We start from the raw sequence: 20926 nt of genomic DNA, 5'->3' as shown, positions 1-20926 counted from the left end.
CTGTCTGGCAAAAGCCTGACTCTGTCATCACACCACCCAGATTCTACCTGATGCTTTCCTTTCCTGAGGAACGGGAAGTGACGGCCTCACCTCACTTCAAGTGGGTACTTCTCCCTTTCTCTTTTGGGTCACAGTTGTTTGTGATATTTCTCGTGCCCATTAGAATAATTGAATCTCTACATTTCAGATGGGAAGATGCTTGCCTAAGGTCACCCAGCAATACAGAGGCTGTGGAACTAGGAGTTACAAATTTAGGATCTGGACAGGCTGACGTTGGTTTGAGTCCTGGCTCCACCACTTAGTTTTCAGCTGAGGCTGAGCCTCAGCTAAGCCTCAGCTACTTCAAGGGTAAAATAGTGATCCAGAACATTCCTGCCCTCTTGGCTTATTGTGGGTGTGAAATGAGATAACAGAAATAGTACAGCATAGTTCTTGATATATGGTAAGAGCTCAGGAAATGTTCATTATTAAATGTTAGTTATTTTCCATATAAATGGACCATCATATTCATCTTTGCTCCTTCCTCCTTCTCTTTCCTTGCATACATAAGGTACCCAAATATCACTTTATCTAGAATTGATATTAGAGGAATGTTTGTTGACTAGTTGAATGGGCGAATGATGGGAACAAGGAACCATCCATGTTGCTGGGCTCTATACTTCTGTCTAGTGTTTTCAGCTTTGGTGCGGTTTAGTCTCCATAGGGTGGGAGCCAGGCCAAGCTTAAAGTCTGTCCTGTGTAGCTCAGCTTATTCAGGTTTCATACTCAGCTGCCCTGTGGCCCAGGACTTAAACTTCCCAGGGTTTTGGGTTTCTTGAAGGACAAATGGGATGGATTCCTCCCTACCTTTGGGCCCAATAAATGGTATTCATGGTAACTGACATCTAACTTTATAACATACAAAAGGTTTCCATTCACTCTTCCATGAGCCTCACCACAGCACTGGAATTGTCAGAACAATAGCCCCATGTTATGGATAAAGACACTGAGGCTCTCAGTAATAGGGAGTGGCTGGTCCAGAAGCACACACAGGAGAGCAGGAAGAGGGGATCACACCCATCTTCTGACTCTAACACTGGTGGTCTTTCCACTGCATGAAGCTTTTAGGGTCTGTAGTTCTTTTAGGATATGATCCCAGTGAGGTAAAGAATACTAGGCTTGGAGTTGAAATACCTTGATTTTGGTCATGACCCTGTCACTTACAAGTTTGCAGCTCTGAAATGAGCCACCTCTCTTCCCAAGGTGCTTATTCTCTGACCTTCTTGCTTCAGGGTTGTGGTGGGGCTGATGGATCTTTGGAAGGTCTAAAATTCCACATGAGTGACTGAGGAGAAGAGCACTGTATCCATGAGCCACCGTGAGCTCAGCAAGGCTGTACGCCCAGCACAGCCAGATAGGCTGTAGAATTACAGCCTGGGTATATTGGGAAAGTTACACTTCATTGTCTGGAACATCAACCATCAGATCCGGGAGGGCCCTTGCAGATCACCATAGCTGGTGCTTTCAGTTTATAGGTGCAGAAACTGAGACCCTGTGAGAGGTAGTGACTCACCCAAGACCACGTGTTGAGGTAATGGCAGAGCTGAGACTTAGAGCCCAGGTCTGACACTCAGCCCCACACTGCCATGGAGCCATGTGGCTGTTAGGAAGGGAAAATTTTGCATTTTCTCTTGCCTGAGTATCTCATTTGAATTCATTTTAAACCGTTAGATAGAGTTTCTCAGAGAACTGTGTGCATCAGACAGTATTTTCAACAGTCTTTGTTTTCCAAACTTTTTTTGTTATGAAAGTAATATATGATCATGGAAGTAAATTGGGATAATAGAGAAATATTCTGTTTAGAAGACATCAAATTGAGGGATATTCTTAGCCCTCAGAAAAGATATTTTTTAGATGGAGGCTTTTAGACCAATGGTTCTCCAAACCCTGCAACACCTTCTGGAAGTTTAGTTACAGAGAGTAGGAGAGTAACAGTCCATTGAGGCCTCTGAGGACTCAACTTAGTTCTATAGACTTGAGATAGTTAGATATACCACTAATGGTAGTAATAATAATAGTTGTTGGCATTTATTTGCAGAGTCTCTTCCAGGTAACAAACAACTTTTTCATAGGTGGTCTCATGATTATTTGATTGTTAGAAGAATCCAGTAAAGTAGGGAAAACAAATACTATGTTTCCATTTTACAAAGGAGAAATCTGAGCCCAAGAGAGATTAAGTAATAGTGGAGCTACTGACTTCAAACAAATACTTGGCGTAAAGAAGGAAGGCACCTAACAAATATTTGTGAATAAATGAATGATTGAATGAATGCTGACTTCTCTTCTAGGGAAGCCTCTAGAAATCATTTTGTCCAGCGGTTCCCAAACTATGTTCTGGGAAGCTGTAGGATTCCATGGAGCCAGTTGGGAGTAGTGGGAGGCTGAGTGGATAGGGCTCTGAGCCTTTCATCCCTGCTCCGGTCAGAATAACTTCAGTGCTGCCTGTTTCATGCACGGGGAGATTGAAAACAATTTAGCGAGTCTAACTCCTACGGCAGTGGTTCTCAAACTCTGTTGTGCGTCACAGCTCTGAGGGAGATTCTGACAGTTGGTATAGGATGGGCATCAGGACTCTGATTGTTTACCAGCACAGATGGTCATCGGGCCACTGTTTGAAAAATAGTGTCCTATTTCTGAGAGTTGGAGATTGCAAGACCCAGGGAGAAGCAGGAATTAGCCCTGGTCATACAATCCTGTAGGAACATAGGCCCCACTAGGTGTCTGATCCTTGGGTACCTCTTCCACTGCCCTTCCCCCAGTACCACAACTGCAACCGTGCCAGAAAACAAATGACACAGCAGAGAAGAACAAAATGGTTTCCATAGCAATGCTTAGTGGCTTGTGCCTGTCAGAATGCCTCAGACAAACAGTAATCTGAACCCTCGGCTAGAACTTGTGTCAAATGTTACCTACTTGTTCCATGCAAGGGGTCCGTGGAGATGGGAAGAAGGAGAAGGGATGACACAATTTTGCCATGTGCCCCTGTATTGGACGATTTTCCCAGATTTACTAATAGCTGGCCTCAAGATACACCAGATCGAGGAAGGCTGAGAAGTAGATCCTGGGCAGGAGATGTGGGCAATCCCAACAGCAGAGGGGAAGATGGGGAAGGGAACAAGTGTCCAGTGAGCGTGTGTCACGTGATGGAGTCTGTGCTGGGCACTTTACATATTCGTTTAGAAAAAGGCAAGGAAAAGACGATTGTTCTTATTTACAGATGAAGAAACCAAGAATAGGTATATACAGTAGGTGACAGAGGCAAGATCAAATCCAAGCCTGTCTGGCTCCAAAACTACTAAGCAGCAACAACTCTCTCCCAGTTCTCTGACCCACTGGGTGAGGACTTGAGATATATACTGCCCAGCTGGCTTTCCTTCGTCTCAGGAAGCAGAGGGTCAGCCTACATGCAGATGGATGGGTGCTCATTTGAAGGGCTGGGATGGACTAGGCTAGGCTAGGCCTGCCAGGACAGGGTTGATCCTAGAGTTGGAGGTGGTCTGTTCAACCTCTAGCTCTAATAACTCCCTTCCTCCATAACTGAGGCTGCAGCCACCCTACAAAATGCCTTCAGCATGGGCTACCCTGACTGCCCTGCCACATGTGTGGGTGTGCACACACAATATAGCAGTTGCTTCAGATTGGTGATCCCAGTGGATGGTCTGCCCAGCACTTTGATTTGGGTTCCCCTCAAGGGAATGAGCCCCTCCTGGGGCAAGTGACAACTCTTCATTGCTAAAACAAATATTTATTGAGCACCTTTTATATACTCATACCTTTTCTAAGTGCTGGAGATACAGCAGTTGAATAAAATGAAATGTTGGCTCTCATAGAGCTTTTCATTCTGGTGGGGAAACAGACAAACAAAAGTATATGATAGGGTATTATGTGCTGGGAAGGAAAATTAAGCAGTATAAAGAGAATGAAAGGATGAAATTGGGTGATCAGGGAAGGCCCTCTAAGAAAGTGCCATTTGAATGATGCCCTGATTGAAGGGAGGGAGCCATATGGTTATCTGGGGAGGAAGGTTCCAGGCAGAGGGAACAGCTGGTGCAAAGGCTAAAGCTGGAAGCATGACTGGCCAGTTGGAGGAAGAGCAAGGAGACCAGTGTGGCTGAAGAGGAGTGGATTAGAAAAGGTGAGGATAAGAGTGGCAGCAATGGGGATCAGAGAGGTAGCTGGGATCAGATGGTATAGGACCTTATAGGCTAAGGTCCAGACTTGGTATTTTCTTCTGAGCTAGAATGCCATTTGAAAGATTCACACTCTGAGACAAATGTGCCTCGCCTCAGACTCAAAGTCTCTAGCCCCCTTGTCTGGGAGGGGAATCTGCCACTTGGGGCTGAGCCCACAGGAGGCTGAGTAGTCCCAGGTGGAGACATGTATAGTCATGTAGGGAGGGAGCCCAGTGGAACTCACTGGGCTTCCTTATTTTCATTTGTGTATTTATTCTTAGAACCGATGTTTAAGGGTCTTTCAGGGCTGCCTCATTTTTGGGTGGCCTCATACTACCTGGAAATTAGATGTCCCAAAGAGAGTCTGGCTGCAGGGTCTCATGCAAACACTGCATCCTCTGGGAATGCCACTGCTCCTGCTGACACCCTGCTTCAGGAGAGGAGCTCTGTGCCTGGGTTTCCCAGTGCAGCAGTCCTGGCAGCTCAGCAGGGTTAGAGAAGAATGCTACTTCCAATGGGACCAGTAAGATAACTTGGGCCGGTGGTTATAATGATCTGAAATGGTAATTTTCCTTTCATATATTATGTGTTTTTTTATGAAACAGGGACATTCACAAAGGCAATTTATATTTATTAGCCCATGTAGTATGTATGCATCCCAGTCAAGCACTTCATTCAAGAAAAAACAAAAACAGGAGCTATAATTTAGAGTGATAAAGGCACCAAATTAGGCCCCATCGAACCATAAGCACAGTGTTATCTCTTGAGCTGCCCGCTGCTCACCTGGTAGCTCCTACCATTTGTCATTCACATGGTTTCCCAGGTCTCAGGTTTATCATCTCTTAGGCTCACCAGAGGTCTGTATTTGGGGAATACATTCATTCATTCATGTCTAATAGGCACTTACATCTTAAAATGTCCAAAACAGAACTCTTGATTTTCTCCCCCAAGCCTATCTCTTCTCCAGGCCTCCTCAACTTCATAAATAGCACTACCATCCACTCATTGCTCAAGGAATCAGTTTTAATTCCTATCTCTCTGTATATATAATGTATCAGCAGGTCCTAGAAATCCTACCTCCAAAACAGTTTATAAATCCATTTATCTCTGTCCCCGCTGCTACCAGCCTACTTTGAGCCACCTTCATGCACTGCCTGGTTCTCTGCAATGCAGTAGCCTCCTAAATCTGCTCCCTGCATTTTGCCTTTGTAATCCAGCCTTCAGAGAGCAGCCTTTTCAAATGTAAATCAGAATTTGTCATTCCCTGCTTAAAACCCTCTCTAGCTTCTCAGCATTCTCAAACTTCTAACTCCTCACCTGGCATCCCAAGGCCCTGCTTCCCCTTCAATTTTTTTTCTTTTTTTTTTTTTTGAGACGGAGTCTCGCTCTTTCGCCCAGGCTGGAGTGCAGTGGCGCTATCTCGGCTCACTGCAAGCTCCGCCTCCCAGGTTCACGCCATTCTCCTGCCTCAGCCTCCCGAGTAGCTGGGACTACAGGCGCCCACCACCGTGCCCAGCTAATTTTTTGTATTTTTAGTAGAGACAGGGTTTCACCATGTTAGCCAGGATGGTCTTGATCTCCTGACCTCGTGATCCACCCACCTCGGCCTCCCAAAGTGCTGGGATTACAGGTGTGAGCCACCGCGCCCGGCCTTCCCCTTCAATTTTAAGGCCTGCCTCTCCCTTGGCTCACTTGGCCCCAGACACACGTGGTCACCCTCCTTGCTATATCTGGAACTGGCAAAATGCCTTCCTCCTTCCAGCCTTTGTATTGTCATTTCTTCTGCCTGCCAAGTTCTTCCCACAGGTATGGCTGGCTCCTTCTTGTCCTTCAGGTCACAACTCAGGGGCCACATTATTGGGGAGGACTTCCCGACTACCTGCCCTTCTAAATCATATACTCTTTTTTTTATAACTCATATTACTAGCTGCATTCTGTTGAATTGTATGCCTACTTGCTTGTTGTTTCTCCCATTAGAGTATAAGCCCCTTGAGGACAGGGACCTTGTGTGTTGTTTGGTGCTATATTCTCTGCAACTGCTTGAATATTATTGGCACTCTATAACTATTCTTCCACTCATTTATTCTGCAACTCTGGCAGATGAAAAGATAAATAAGTGCGCAAAACACAGAGGATTTTTAGGGCAGCAAAACTATTCAGTATGACGTTATAATTAGGTGGATCCATGTCATTATACATTTGTCAAAACCTGTATAATGTACAACACCAAGATCATCCATAATGTAAACCACCCACTTTGAGCGCCAATGGTGTGTCAGTGGTGCGGGACGTTGGTGGGGAAGGCTATGAAGTAAGTAGAGGCAGGAAGTATTATGGGAACTGTCCATACTTTCTGCTTAATTTTACTATGAACCTACATTTTCTCTTAAAAAATAGTCTATTTAAAAGGAAAAAAATTCATTAATATATATTAAAAGTATTAACCCATTAGTTTTTTCCTATTTTGTATTGTAATAATTTTTATTGACATGAAGTTTAATAAAATTTTACTGTTTAGAAAAAAAAAAGATAAATAAGAGAAAGACTCTCTTCCCTTGGGGGTTTGATCCATCTCAGGAATTAGCCACTGCCTGGTCTTCCTGAGCAAATCTTTCCAGGACCTCATCTCCCTGTGCTGTCACTGTGGGATGGACGCTCAGCTCTCTAACCCAGCACTTGGGCTTTGTGGGAGCCTAGTTGATGTGTACAAAATGAATTGAACTGAATTGGGCATAGCACCAGACACGGACCAGATACTAAGTAGGTATAATATTTATTCAGTGATTGGAACTTCTAGGGAGAATTCTATCTCAGATTTGTGTCATCCGTCCCCATGTGAACTCTAGTACCCTAATCTTCCTGCATGTGGATTCTTCTGGACCTGCCACTGGATTCCAGAGCAGACCTTCTTACTGCCACCTCCACTATTGCCCTAATTCCCTAGCTTCCTCTTCTGCACACTGGTGATTCCCAAACAGGCTTGAAGAGAGCAAGGTAAGGAGGCTCTGGTGGTGACCAGGCTTCAGGAATGGCAACAGTGCAGCTGCTCCTGGGCCCAGAATGGCATCCATTCCTCCACCCCTCTGCTAGTTCCCCTCGGAGATTGGCATGTTCATTTAATAAGATGACTTTTAATGGAAACAACCTGAAAGTTCCAGCCAGGTCTAAAACACCAGCATACGGGCCAGGCCAGGTAAGAGATAGGAGAACAAGTCCTCCAGAAACTGTTTAAGAGTTTTTGCGGGCCGCAGGTTCAGCAAGGGGAAGTGGACTTGGCCTCCAAAGCAGTGAATGTGGCCTCAGGCTAAGCTAACAGAGGTGGAGCCCTGGGGACTATGTGTGCATCTTGGTGGGCCCTTCATCTCTGGACCTCAGCCAGCTCTGGGTACCATACTTCTAGAGGGATGATGATGACTGAGAATCTGCTGAGGGGGCCCTGGTAGGCAATGGGGACAAGCTACCAGGTCATACAGAGGGAGGAGGTATCACCAGGATTGAAGAAATCTTGGAGGACAGGAGAGCAACACCTGAAGGGATTCAGATCCGAAGGTGCTGTGTGCATGCCCTTGCTGCTCCATCTGCCAGGGCCACCTTTCTTTTGGCAGCATCAGGCTCCACAGCAGACCTGCTGGTCCACAGCCTCACTCTTGTACCACATCACAGGGTGTGCTTGCTTCTGGACCTCTCCCAGCCTGTTTCCTCATCCACAGAGTGTGACCAAAATATCTTCTTCCCAGAGCTGTTAAATGAGATGGGTGATACAAAAGCCCATAACGCCATATGTGATCATAGTAGGCCCTCAAGAGGGTTAGTTTCTCTTTCTGCCCCCTCTCTCAAGGCAGCCAATAAGCCCAGAAAGCCAGCAGTTCTGAGAGAACACAGAATTCAGAAAGACAGTCTGTAGGGAGGATTTCAGTTGTTTATAAAACAGGCCAACATGTTTCCACCTTGTAAGTTCTAAATCTGTCATCATAGCTCCCTAGATCTAAGAATAGTCACCCACTGGAGCCAACGTGCCACAGCACGCTGTCACTGCAGGTGACTGAGGAAATGTGTCCACAGCAGCCTCAGCAGCCTCCTACTCCTGGGGCTGGGGGTGGGGAGGGCTGGCCTCTGCCTGTCCCAGCTTGGCTGTTTCTGAACCGCACCCAAATGCAGTTTTCTCTTCCATGCAGTGTTGATCCAATCTGTGCCTCACTGGGCTGCTGTCAGATGAGGTGCCTGCAGTGATGCCAGGGGGTGGTTGAGAGGAGCGGGGAGGTAGGCCAGTGGGGACCTTTGGCATGGCATTGCCCCACTGTGGGCCTCAGTTTCCTCCTATGTAAAGGGAAAGTGATTGACAGAGAGAACTGGGCAACCTTTTGAGCAATGGGGTTCTAGAAGAGGTTCCAGAGCAGTCCTAGCCTTGCAGCTTAGAACCCATCAATTCAACACACTTATTTATCACTTGAGCCAAGGCCTTTCTTTTGTCTGGTTTGAAGGAGCCAGCCTGGGGAGCGTGTATCTGCCCACTCTGCTCTTCTGTGTCCACCTTCCTTCTCTTTCTTATACACTTCCATATCCACACACACTACCACACAAATTCTTCAGGATCGGAAGGACTTTTGGTTTGTCTCAGCCCAGCCTCTGCCCACTGTAGGACTGCCCTGGGGGCTCAGGACCTGTGGCAGAGCACCAGCTATGTTCCAGAGCAGTCTTCCAGTCATTGCAGCGTTCTTCCTGATAGCGAGCTACAATTGCCATGCCCATGGCTGCTGCTTTCCACATCCATGGGTTCCCTTTTGGCCCTCTAAGAGAGAAGAAGCAGCTCCATTCTCTCACTGCCATTCATTCATTTGTCCTTTCATTCACACAACAGCATTGAGCGCTAACCTATGCCAAGCACTGTTTCAGGTACTGGGATATAGCAGCAAACAAAACAGAGTACCTAACTCTCAAAGAGCTTGTGTTTGGTTAGGAGAGAGAGATCATAAAATAAATAAACTGTAAAAAAAAAAAAAATGAAGAAAAATAGAGCAGGTGAAGAGATAAGACGGGAGTAGGGGTAGACTGCTATTTCATATAAAGTTGTCAGGGAAGGCCTCTCAAATAAGGTGGGACTCTCACAAATACCTGAACAACATGAAGGAATGAACCTGTGGCTGTCAGGGCCAAGAGCATTCCAGATAGCAGGAACAACAAGTGCAAAGGTCCTGAGGCAAGTACTGTTTGAGGAACAGTAAGAAAGTCAGTGTCACTATGGTGATGTTAGCAGAGTGGATCATGATAGAACATGATGTCAGAGAAGGAGCTGGAGACCCACTGTTGTTTATTCTGAGTAACAGGAGAAGCCACTGAAGGATTCTAAACAGTGCAGTGCCTTGTCTGACATAGGTTTTAACACAATCACTCAAGTTGCTGTGTGGAGAATAGAACATACAGGGAAACAGAGGCAGCAGAGAGACCAGTTGGGCAGCCCTTGAGGGGTGATGGCGCTGGTGAGAAGTGGCCAGATCCTGGCTGTATTTTGCACATTCCCTTCCCCAAACCCTTTTTCCACAGGCCCTGCCCTTTTCTTACCTGGTGGACAGCCACAGTCTCCTTGCTGGCCTCCTTGCCTCCAACCCTCACCCCCCATCTACTCCTCTCACCTCATTCTCAGGGCTGCTATGGATCTTGGTGTGAAGGGGACCCTAGGCCTGTCTGTTTTCCCACATACGGCCTTCTCTGAAGCAATGTGGGCCACAAACCCGAAACATCCCCAGAGTAATCCTGTGGGTGAACAGCCCCACTTTTGATTCTGGAGTAGCTTCTTTCTGCTGCCTCAGCTCCTGCCTCGAGGGTATCCTTGGCCCTGGAGAGTGATGGATGGACTAATTCCTGAAAGGGCCTGTTTTAGTCCATGTTTTGCTGCTATAACAGAATACCACAGACTGGGTAATTTATAAAGAAAAGAGATTTATTTAGCTCAATAAATGGTTCTGGAGACTGGGAAGTCCAAGATCACAGGGCCACATCTGGGGAAGACCTTCTTGCTGCATCATAACATGGCAAAAGGGCAAGCAAACATTCAAGAAAGAGAGAAAAAGAGACCAAACTCCCACGATAATTAACCCATTCGCACAGTGACAGCATTCATCCATTCATGAGGGCAGAGCCCTCATGACCTGATTGCCTCTGAAAGGTCCCACTTCTCAACACTGTTGCATTGGGATTAAGTTTCCAACACCTGTACTTTTGGGAACACATTCAAACCATAGCAGGGCCCAACACTGACAGTGCCTGTGTCCTCTGCCAGGCCCAATAGGACCATCATCCTCATAGCCATTCTCATGGCCATTCTCTGCATGGCCTCCTGGGTCAGTGTCTCCTAGGTCATCCTCTCCTCTATGCTACCTCTGTCCCTGGAAATACTATTATTTTTAAAATCATCTCTGTGTTACTGCTTTTTAAAATATTTGAACGAAATGAAAATGAGGGTCACCCTTCCCCTATTTCTCCCTGTCTTCGTCAGAGACTGTTCTCAATTTGGGATGTATTCTTTTCCATTTGTACATATAAGAATATATAGGGGCTTTGCATAACTTTATGTTAAAAAAAGTTTTAATATGTAAGGATCCTAGTCTGAAGGGGGCCCTGGCTTTTTGAAATCATCTTCTACTGATGAATGTTCTTGAAGCCCCCCAGTCTTTTGCAGTTGCAAACAGTGCTACAGTAAACACCACTGTCCATGCCCCTTGTGTACACATGCCATCATTTCCCATAATTGTCTTTTCCCATGGCTGTCTTCCTCAGTGGATGGGGACCCTGAGGGCACAAATTGAATTTTCCTCTTCTCTGGGTCTTGTGTGCAGCACAAGTCCTAAACCAGAAAAGGCACCCACATGATGAAATAAATGGACTCAGGTTGGGCAAGAGCATGGCAATGTGAACAGCCTGGGTGAATTCAGGGAGCCGACAGCAAGCCTGTGGGGCTGGAACACTGAGTTGGGGAGCAGGGGTGATGAGAGACAGACTACTCAGGGCCTTGGGAGCCAGCTAAGGGGCCTGGACTTGGTCTCATAGGTGCTGTGGAGACAGGAAATTTTCCATGGGAGGACCTAGACCAGGCTGTGTTTCTGCCTGATTTCTCCCACCCAGGCCGGCAGCCTCAGCAGAAAGGATAGGGCAAGGGACGTGAGGACCTGATCCCCTTTTTCCATCCTGCTGTTGCCATCTAGACCCAAAGCACTTTAGGAGGCCCACTTCTGGGATTCCTCACTCCCCATTCCTTGCTCACAGCAGGACCCTAGGGACAATTCTACCAGTTGCTGCCAAAAGGATGGGATCCCTATGAGCTTGGGTGGCTAAACACTCAGAAGTGTCTCCCAAACTTACCCTGCTCCAAGGCCCGCCCCGTCCTTCCTGACATGTACCAGAATCCAGAGCCCTCCTCTCTATGAGGGCGCTCAAACCTCACCCCTCCTCTCCGTCAGCCTGGTAGTGCAGAAGAGCAGTCCTGACTGTTGGTCTAGGCCTATGCGTGCTCTTGGACAGGAGGAAACAACATGGACCATTTGCTACCTAATTTCTTGTGCCTATCTCTCCCTCCTCTTCCCACTGCCCAGCAGATGCAGAAGGGGGCAGGGCCTCAACCCCAGTGCTCACAGGGCTCAGGGAGATTTCTGCTCCTCTGCATAGTATCTTTCTCTCGCCAGCTGGAGTTCTTGCCTTCCATTACTTCCTGTGTTCCCATAGGTGGACTGTTACTCCGTATCTTTTCTTAGTTACCTGGGAAGCAATGTTTTTGCTAGAGAGAACAGTATAATATTAAATAGAAGAGGGCCTGGAGCCAGACTGTCTGGGTTCGAATCCAACTCTGCCTCTTGTTTCCTTGCACAGTTCACGTCATCTCTCTGCAAAATGGGGATAATATTAGATTGCACTTCACAAGTTTGTTGTGAGGATTCAGTGAATGAATATTTGCAAAGTGCTTATCACAGGGCCTGGCATATACCAAGTATTCAATGATTCTGTTAACATTTTCACATGGTTTGGAACTAGTGAAGGCGCCTGAGATTTGGGAGTCCTGGATTCTAGTCCTGACTAGAATAGCTGTGTGGCTATAGACAAATTACTTTACCTCTCTGAGCCTGGTTCTTCATCTGTAAAATGGAAGTAGTAGTACCTCCGAGGGTTGCTGTGGAAATTAAGGTGACATTTTTATGAAACTGAGAAGCACCATCCCTAGGTCGCAGCCCTCATGCTCATGGTCAGAGGTAGTGGCTACAACTCCAGCTATCGCATCCACATTCCCAGTGACAGGATGCAGGAGGGACAAAGAAGAAGGAGCAAAGAGTGTATGCCATCTGTCTTTTAAGGAAAAGTCCCATAAGCAATTACAGAACATTTCAGCTTGACCCTCACTGATCACACCTAGCTAGCTGCAAGAAAGGTTGGGAAATGTCTTTATTCTGTGGTTCAAGAGACAACCAGGAGGCTCTGCACACATGCTCAGGTGTTTATTCTTCCTTGGCAACGTCCTCCAGCAGAAATGCTGCCCCCTCCCTAGCACTGGGCTGCAGTCCCAGCACCATAAGGCCCTATGAGGACTTAGTTGCCAAGAAGCTCGGGCAGGTGCCACAGACATGAACAGATTTGGGTATTGTGTCCAGCTTGTGCCAGGGACCCTGCCAGTCCTGAGGTTCCGTTGCCTGCAGGGCTCTTAGGCTGACGCAAGTGTGGTGGGCTGTGAGCTCCATCACTCGTCACAGCCTAGATTGAGCCCTGTGAGCAGGAGGCCTGAACTCCAAGGGCCTAGGGAATCCCTCTGTAAATGTGGGGCTCTCCACCCAAGACTCAGCCATGTGCCCCAGGACCAGCAAAGCAGATCTCCATCAACCAGGTGGGATTCTGGTGTCTTCGAGGACCTGACAAGTGCCAAGCACACTGCAGAGAGCCCTCTGTAAAGCCAGGGATCGTCCTCTAACTTACCTGTTTTGAAAACTGGACGTTCCACGTTCCATGTCGCTTAGGGAGAGGCTTTCTGTAGGCCACTCTCCTTCCTCTTACTTCTGTGTGAGAACAGCCTGCATAGTAGCATCTTGCTGAGTCTGGAGGGCCTTGCCAGCTTCATTGTGCCCCTGAAAAGGTGGCCCTAAGTGTGGTTAGGGGGTGAATGAAACCTATTCTAAAATTCTGGAGGAGCTTATTACTGAAAGATGTCCTGCTGCAAGTCCTTCTGTTAAGGGGATAACCAATCCTTTGCTTTCTGAGTTCAGCATCCTGGCTTTTTTTTTTTCCTAGAGGCTTGTTTAAAGTGTTTGGAAACCCCAAACTTCCTATCATTCTACTCTAGACCTTCTCATCTGCTGCTGCCCCTCCATCTCCTCTTTGCTGTTTGCCACTGGTGTGGCTTTCCTTGCCTTTTCCTCCTATTCCCATGATCTGCTTTCCACATGGGTTTGAGCTGTCACTGTGTCAGGCATGGTGCTGGGGCATTGTTCCTCCTCATGGCAACCCTATGAAGTCAGTGGGGACCTATGTACCATTATCACGCAGTTGTGTGGTAAGGTGGGACCAGGACAGCATAGCGTAGTTCATAGGCCATAGTCTATAATATGTGTGGAGCAGGGGATGGCAAACTATGACCAAATTTGACTTGTAGCCTCTTTTTGTGTGATGCTGCAAGCTAAGAATGGTTTTTAAAGGGTTATCAAAAAGAATACATGACAGAGACCTAACATGGCCCTCAAACCTAAAGTATTTCCTATCTGCCCCTTATAGAATAAGCTTGACAAGCCCTGGGATGTAACATGCAGACTTTAGCACAGATTCTGGAGCCATCCTGCCTGGATTCTAGAGCCTCTGTTTTATTCTCTCTAAAATGAGAATAATCTGTAAATTGTGGCTGCCTCACATGGTTCTTAGAATTAAATGAGACAAAGTACACAGAACACCTAACCCAAAGTCCAGCTTTCTTTGGAAGTACTGTGGGGGGATATTACTGGGCCTTTACCAGGCTTCTCGACCCAGTGGGCATGAAAATCCTGGCTCTAGTCCTTTGGCTACCCTGGTCCCAGGCGTAGCTTCCTCAGAGTGTGTTCCCTTTGGCTGGAGGAGAGGCACCTGCCAGCTTCCCACTGTGCTGTGTCCTGCTGGTAGGTCAGCTCTGCCTTCCTCCCACCCCCATCCCTGCTGACGGTCAGCTGGTGCCACTCACCAGGGCCGGGCACAAAGCCCATACCAGGGGCCGAACCAGGCGCAAAGGTACCAAGCCTCTTCCACTCTCCCTACCTCGTGCCTCAGCTCAACCTGGCTGGAACTCCTGCTTAACTGTAGGAGATGTGGCCTGGGGTTCATCCTCTCTGTATGCGCTTCCGCATTTGTGGGCCAAACAGGTAGACATCTGTGTTTCCCTAAACCCAAGCTTTTGGCCAGTGATTGCCTTCCTACTAAGGGAAAGGGAAGGGAAGGGTAATCCCGGGGCCCAGCCAGCTACCCTCTTGATAGAGTGGTCTGCAAAACAAGTTTTCAGTGGATAATGAGTTAAATGTAAAGAAGATTTAAAAATTCAAATCCTTGAACTATCAAAAAGAAGTTTTTACTGCGTAGAACCATACACTTATCAAAAGACTGGAAACAAAATTTTAAGTCAAACTGAGGAAAAAAAAGTAATGCTAAATATAGCAGAGAAAGAACTAATATTCTTAAAATCAAAGTCTTTCAAACAACAAAGCTCTTAATAGGTGACAACAACAATAACAAACATTTATGTAGTACTATGTGCCAGGCGCCATTCTGAGTCTTTTGCATATACTATACTTACTCATTTAACCCTTGTAAACAACTCTAATAAGGTATTACTGTCCCCATTGAACAGATGAGAGAACTGAGATATAGAAATGCTAAGTAACTTGCTTGAAGCGGCACAACTAATAAGTGGCGAAGCTGGGATTTGAACCCAGTTCATCTGGCTCTTGGGCCTGAGTACTAAACTCTTCTGTACTAACCAGGAAAAAGATATAAGCAGATAGCACACAAAGGAGGAAATATAAATATCTGATAAACATTAGAATTATTTTTCTATTTCAATGGTAGTCCAAAAAGTACATATTAAAACAAGAGATACCATTTTTGTCTTCAAATTAGGAAGATCTTTCAACATTATAATACTATTAAAAACTTGCAGTCCTAGAGTAAGACAGAGATTCTCACAGATTGCTGAAGTTATATGCAAGTAGCCTTTCTGAAAAGTATTCTGGCAGTACTCAAAACAGTACTCAGGCATTTCAAAAATGCCTATACTCTTTGACCAGGAATTCCCATTCTAAGAATCTAATTTGAGAAAATAATTAGAGAGACAGACAAAGACTCATGCATAAAGATGTTCATAGCAATGCTATATAAAATAATGACAAGTTGGAAACAACCTATGGATCTGATAATAGAATGCAGGTTAAGTAAATTGTTTAATCTTCATAATAGGTAATTAGGCAGCCATTATAAATAAATGTGTATAACAAAAGACACCATAAACCAAGTGAAGAGACACACCACAGACTTCTGGAAGAAGATACTTCCAAATGCACATAACAACAAAGAATCATAGAAACAAAATAATACACAAAGAATACTTGCAAATCAATAAGGAAAAGGCAAACAACCAAAGAACAAAACAGAGAATGTATATCGACAATTCACAGAAGAGGCAACTTAAATGGGTAATCAACAGAAAGCGCTACTGCTCCATCTCACTAGTAGTCAGGGAAATGCAAACTAATTGAACGTACTCATGAGAATGGCAAGAGTCTAAAGGTAAGATCTAAGGAAACAAATTCATATCTATTGTTGATGAGAATGTAAATGTCTAGTCATTGGAGAGATATTTGGCCACACTTACTAAACATAAACATGCTTACATATACATGCATGACTCATATACTCCCAGGGATCACCCTGTACAAATATCAGTTTGTACAAGGAGATATGTTCAAAGACTTTCATTGCAATACTGTCTATAATAGCAACCATATTAGTATTGTTGTTGCATAATACTATATATTTTCAATTGTTATATAATAAAACAGCAACAATGATATTATTAAATAACTAGCCATCAGAAGGTACATGGGTAAGTGAAATATGATTTATACATAATGGGATACTATGCACAGTTAAAATTAAAATAACTGAACTAGATCTGTAACTACCAGCTCAGATAAATTTCGAAAACAATGATGAGTGTAAAGAGCAACTTGCAAAAAAAATATGTGAATGATTCTATTTGTGTAAGTCTTTAAAACAAACTAAACAGATCACAATATTTAAGGACACATCTATGTAGAAAAATATGAAACCATGCAAATGATGTGCACCAACTTCAAATAGTGGTTACTTGTGGGAAGGAGGGTTGGATAGAGGGACAAGAATGGGAGGTGGGGCATAAACTGTATCTTTAAGATTTTTTTTAAGAGAAGGGTTGAAGCAAATATGGCAAAATGTTAGCTAATGTTCTTGATCTGGGTGGAGATCTGCGTCTTTCTATTAAATTATTTTCTGTTCTTTAATGCATCTTGAGAAGAAAATTATTTTTAATTTACTTTTTTGTTTGTTTGTTTTTGAGACAAAGTCTCGCTCTGTCACCCGGGGTGGAGTGCAATGGCACGATCTCAGCTCACTGCAACCTCCGCCTCCTAGGATCAGGTGATTCTCCTGTCTCCAGGTGATTCTCCTGTCTCAGCCTCCTGAGTAGCTGGGATTACAGGCATGCACCACCATGTCTGGCTAATTTTAATTTACTTTTTGAATACTTTACAATCCATGGAGAAATATTTGTGCTACAATGTTAAAAAGCAGGACAAACATATATACAAATATTTATAAATTTCACAAATTAAAGGGTTGAAAGAGATATCCAAAATATTCCTAGTAGTGGCAAGGGCAAGATTCTGCAAGTTTGCTTTTCCTTACACATCCATATTGTCCATTGTTTCTTTTCTTTTCTTTTGTCATGAAGATGTATTATTTTTATGTCCAGAAGATTTTTTTTAAACGACGACAGAAAAACATGAATGAGTTTAGACCTAGGACAGTGTCTAAAACCTAGGAAGACGTGTTATGATGGGTGGACTATTGGAGTTACCTGGGCATGAATGTTGGCTTGGCCACTTTCTGGCTGTATGAATTTGTTCATTTTTGTATCTATTCAGTAAACACCTGTTGAGCACCAACTGTGTACCAGGCACTGTCCTAGAGATACAGCAGTGAAGAAAGTATACACGCTTCTTCCCTCACCACAGAGTGCAGTCTAGTGAAGAGGGGACAGTAAACACATCACCACACAAATCATCCCTCACTACAGAGTGCCAGATCCTCATGAGGGAAGAATACAAGGGCAGTCATGAGAATCTGATTTGGATTGGGTGGTCAGGGACCCTGGCCTCTGAGCGACAACTGGAATGGAAAACATGAAGAGGTCTGGAAGCCCAGTAAACTGAGGGCTTTGAGAGATAGGAAGGCCCTACTGGACATACTTAAGGAACAGAAAACAAGCCAGGGTTCTGCATGCAAAGAGGGAGGGGAAGAGTTGTGCAGGGTGAGGACACCAAGATAGGAGCCAGATCACTCAGGCCTCACAGGCCAAGGGAAGGCCTCCTTAAGGACCATCGAAAGGCACTGAAGGGTTTTAAGCAGCAGAGTGACACCTGATTAGATTTGCAGTTGTCGAAGATTGTCTTGATGCTCTTTGAAGATCAGGGTGGATGGAGTGAGCAGCTGGGTTAGTTAGTTGGCTATTGGCACGGCCCAGGTAAGAGAAATGGTGGCCTGGATGAGGCTGGAGCTGGCTGAGGAGATGGAAAAATATGGGGAAAGATTTGAGATGTTTTTGGAGGCAGAGTCAGTAGGTCTGGTGATGGATTATATGTGGTGGTGACAGTAGGGAAGGGCCGAGGAGGAAAGCCACGCTTGGAAAATGAGCAGTCATGAGTTTTGTGGGAATGGGAAGCATGCCTCAGGGGCAGGAGGGCAGCTGCCCTCAGGGGAAGGGAAGGAAGTAGGGATGGGGAGGATGCCGCCATGTGTCCTTAAGCTTTGGCGTCTTCCTGTGTGAACTGGGGTTTATGATGATACCTGTACCCTCAGGGTGAATGTTTCAGCCCTATTATCCAAAACCTCTTCTACAGCAGTCTTCCCTCTCCTTCACAGGTGGAGTGTGTTACTCTTGGGGCTGGAATGAGCATGGCATGTGCGGAGATGGCACTGAAGCCAACGTCTGGGCCCCAAAGCCGGTGCAGGCTCTGCTGTCATCGTCAGGACTCCTTGTGGGCTGTGGGGCTGGCCACTCCTTGGCCCTCTGCCAGCTGCCAGCTCACCCTGCATTGGTCCAGGACCCCAAGGTCACCTACCTTTCCCCAGATGCCATCGAGGACACTGAATCTCAGGAAGCCATGGACAAAGAGAGAAACTGGAAGGAAAGACAATCAGAAGCTTCAACCCAAAGCCAATCTGACTGGTCCAGAAATGGGGGACTGTGATAGAGAATCTTTAATAAAGTGGCTTTTCCCACCAAAAGCCTTCCCAGAGAATTGCTTTGTTGGGCTGTGGGGTTGGCCGAAGAAGGGCTCAGGAGGCAGTGATGGTTAGGCTGACCACAAACCAGAATGATGGCAGGCTGCTTGCCTAGTGCCTGGGGCTCAAGGAGACAGACATGCTTTCTACTCAGCAGAGGAGAATGAGGGGTTAGGTCTCCACTAAAGATATGGAAAGCTAACACACCAGTAGGAAGGCTCCAGCCTGTCGCTGCCTGGAGGAGATAGAAAACCCAGTTCTAGGTCCTTCATTATTTTGGCCCAGCAGCCTTCAATTCAGCAAAACAAAGGGTTCCTGGGCCATGCCTAGAGCAGCCCCTCCTGGGGTTTTATTTTTAAGGCCCAGAGCACATGGTTTTCTAGTTCAAGGATATCGAGGTACCCTGATCAGATGACTGGATACTTAAACAGGAAAGAGCTCTTATCTTGGTGACTGTGGGTGAGGGAGAAGGTTCTGGAGTAGGGGTGGAGGGGAATAGAGAGGCGTATGTGGAGGAAGAGTCAAGACTTCCAGGAAGACCCAGTAGAGGAAAACCCTAGGACAGCAAGAGAGGCTAGAACCGACGAAACTCTCAGATTTGTCTTCATCTGAGTCAGCCAAGGCGCTGGAGCTTGTTTGTGTGACTATACTTGCTAAAATATACTGTTTCAGATGAGGGATAGGCCACAGCATGTGAAGGGGAGTCTGTAGGGATAGCAACGTCAAAGACTCTGACCCCTGACCGTCTGCCCCCCAAGCCTTAGCCTGTACAGGAAGAGGGCCCTCAGGTAAGATGGAGACCAGGCCAGATCCCCATTCCCTGACTTCCCTGTGGCTCTGGGGGACATAGGACCTTTCTCTCTGCTGTGACTCGCAGCAAGCCTTTTGCCGGAGGACCTCAGAGAATGGACTTTTTCTGGAGAACCATGTGGCAGTATCACCAGCTAGGCAGCCCAGGTCTGTGACCCATCCCACGCTGCCTCCTTGTGACTCAGAATGAGTCTGTGAGGGCTGGGCTGCAGTGGCTTCAAGTTACAAAATCCCAGGATACCAAAGTTAGAGGCCCTTGAAAGACCATCCAGCCTAGCGGCCGTCACGCTGCATCCTTTAGAGCCCTGGGAGTCTCCTGAGAACTCAGTGGCCACCTTGTGGGTCAAGGAGGCCAGGTAGATAGAGGTCCAGGTTCCCCCGCCCCCCGCCCCCCAACACATCTTATTCCAAGCAGCTTTAGTTTTTCTCTATATTGGGCTTCACATAACATTTCGTTTGACAAGAGGTCCTTGAGAAAGTTTAAAAACCACTGATTTTATTCAACATTTTCATTTGTTCATGTGGGAAAATGGAGGCCAAAAGGGGGGAAGGGACCATCTCAAGGTCATAAACCTCACTACCAGGCCAGGGTCCTGATTGGGAAGTGACCCAGCTAAGTCCTTGAGTGAGACAAGGGTGTGATGGAGAGTAGCCCTGGGACCAGGAGTGAGTTCAGCTCAGGAGAGGAGGATGAGGACAACCTTGAGCTTCCCAGGCCTGAACATAGAGACCACTGACAGCCACAGGCTGACCTTGAACATCGTGCATGGAGTCCTCTCAATATTGTACCCTAGAAACATGGCTGTCCTGGCCAGCAAATCCCTTGGTTCCCCACCTCTCAGGACCAATAGAGGCCAGTACAGTCTCCAAGAACTTGAGGAATGGGAAGAAGGATATCTCCATGCACTCGGAGCTTGACTTGCCAAGGTGACCAAACAAACCACAGAGATGGAGCAGTCAGATGGCCCAGAGGTGATCCATATGGGAGCAAGCCCAAGGACACTGGCCCACCACCCACTGTCCTAAAGGCCTGTATCAGACACACAGGCCAGAAAGCAATCCCACACCGGATAGCACTCAGGCCCGTACTGCCTGAACAGTTACTACTCACAAAGAACCAATGCACTCTCTCTCACAAGGTTCCAGTTCAGAGCTCCCTCCTACCTCTTTCAGCACCTGCTGGAAGAAACCAAAATCCCAAGGCCTCTGCTGCTGAGTCCTAATGCCTCTCCCATGACCTCCTTGTGAGCACCAAAAAGAAGTGTCTCAGAGTTCCTTCCCAGCCTGAAACAGGATCAGGTGGTGCATTAGCCCGAGCCCTTTGATGCAGAACCTCAGACTCTCAGAACTGAGTCAAACCCTTCTTAGAAGCAGAC

At 46.3% G+C, this 20926-nt stretch overlaps 2 protein-coding genes across 15 annotated transcripts in view; one reads left to right on the top strand and one right to left on the bottom strand.

Annotated features, from left to right (window-relative positions):
• SERGEF (secretion regulating guanine nucleotide exchange factor) overlaps nt 1-18830 on the top strand; it is a 225110-nt gene extending 206280 nt beyond the window's left edge. For 10 of the 14 annotated variants that reach the window (XM_024930819.4, XM_024930818.4, XM_034932255.3 and 7 more), the window contains one exon: nt 18378-18830. In XM_024930819.4, coding sequence (XP_024786587.4) covers nt 18378-18815 — 438 coding nt within the window. In that variant the 3' untranslated portion in view covers nt 18816-18830. Of the gene's footprint in view, nt 1-16794; nt 16894-18377 lie in introns of all 14 variants that reach the window. The other 4 variants (XM_008971489.4, XM_063608111.1, XM_034932256.3 and 1 more) reach the window with 2 other exon arrangements.
• Nucleotides 1-20926, bottom strand: part of KCNC1 (potassium voltage-gated channel subfamily C member 1) — a 127639-nt gene that overhangs the window by 55692 nt on the left and 51021 nt on the right. The gene's annotated exons all lie outside the window — the stretch shown is intronic.

Source organism: Pan paniscus, chromosome 9 (assembly GCF_029289425.2).
Source record: "Pan paniscus chromosome 9, NHGRI_mPanPan1-v2.0_pri, whole genome shotgun sequence".
NCBI lineage: Eukaryota > Metazoa > Chordata > Mammalia > Primates > Hominidae > Pan > Pan paniscus.
This window is presented reverse-complemented; position numbering and strand designations above follow the sequence as displayed.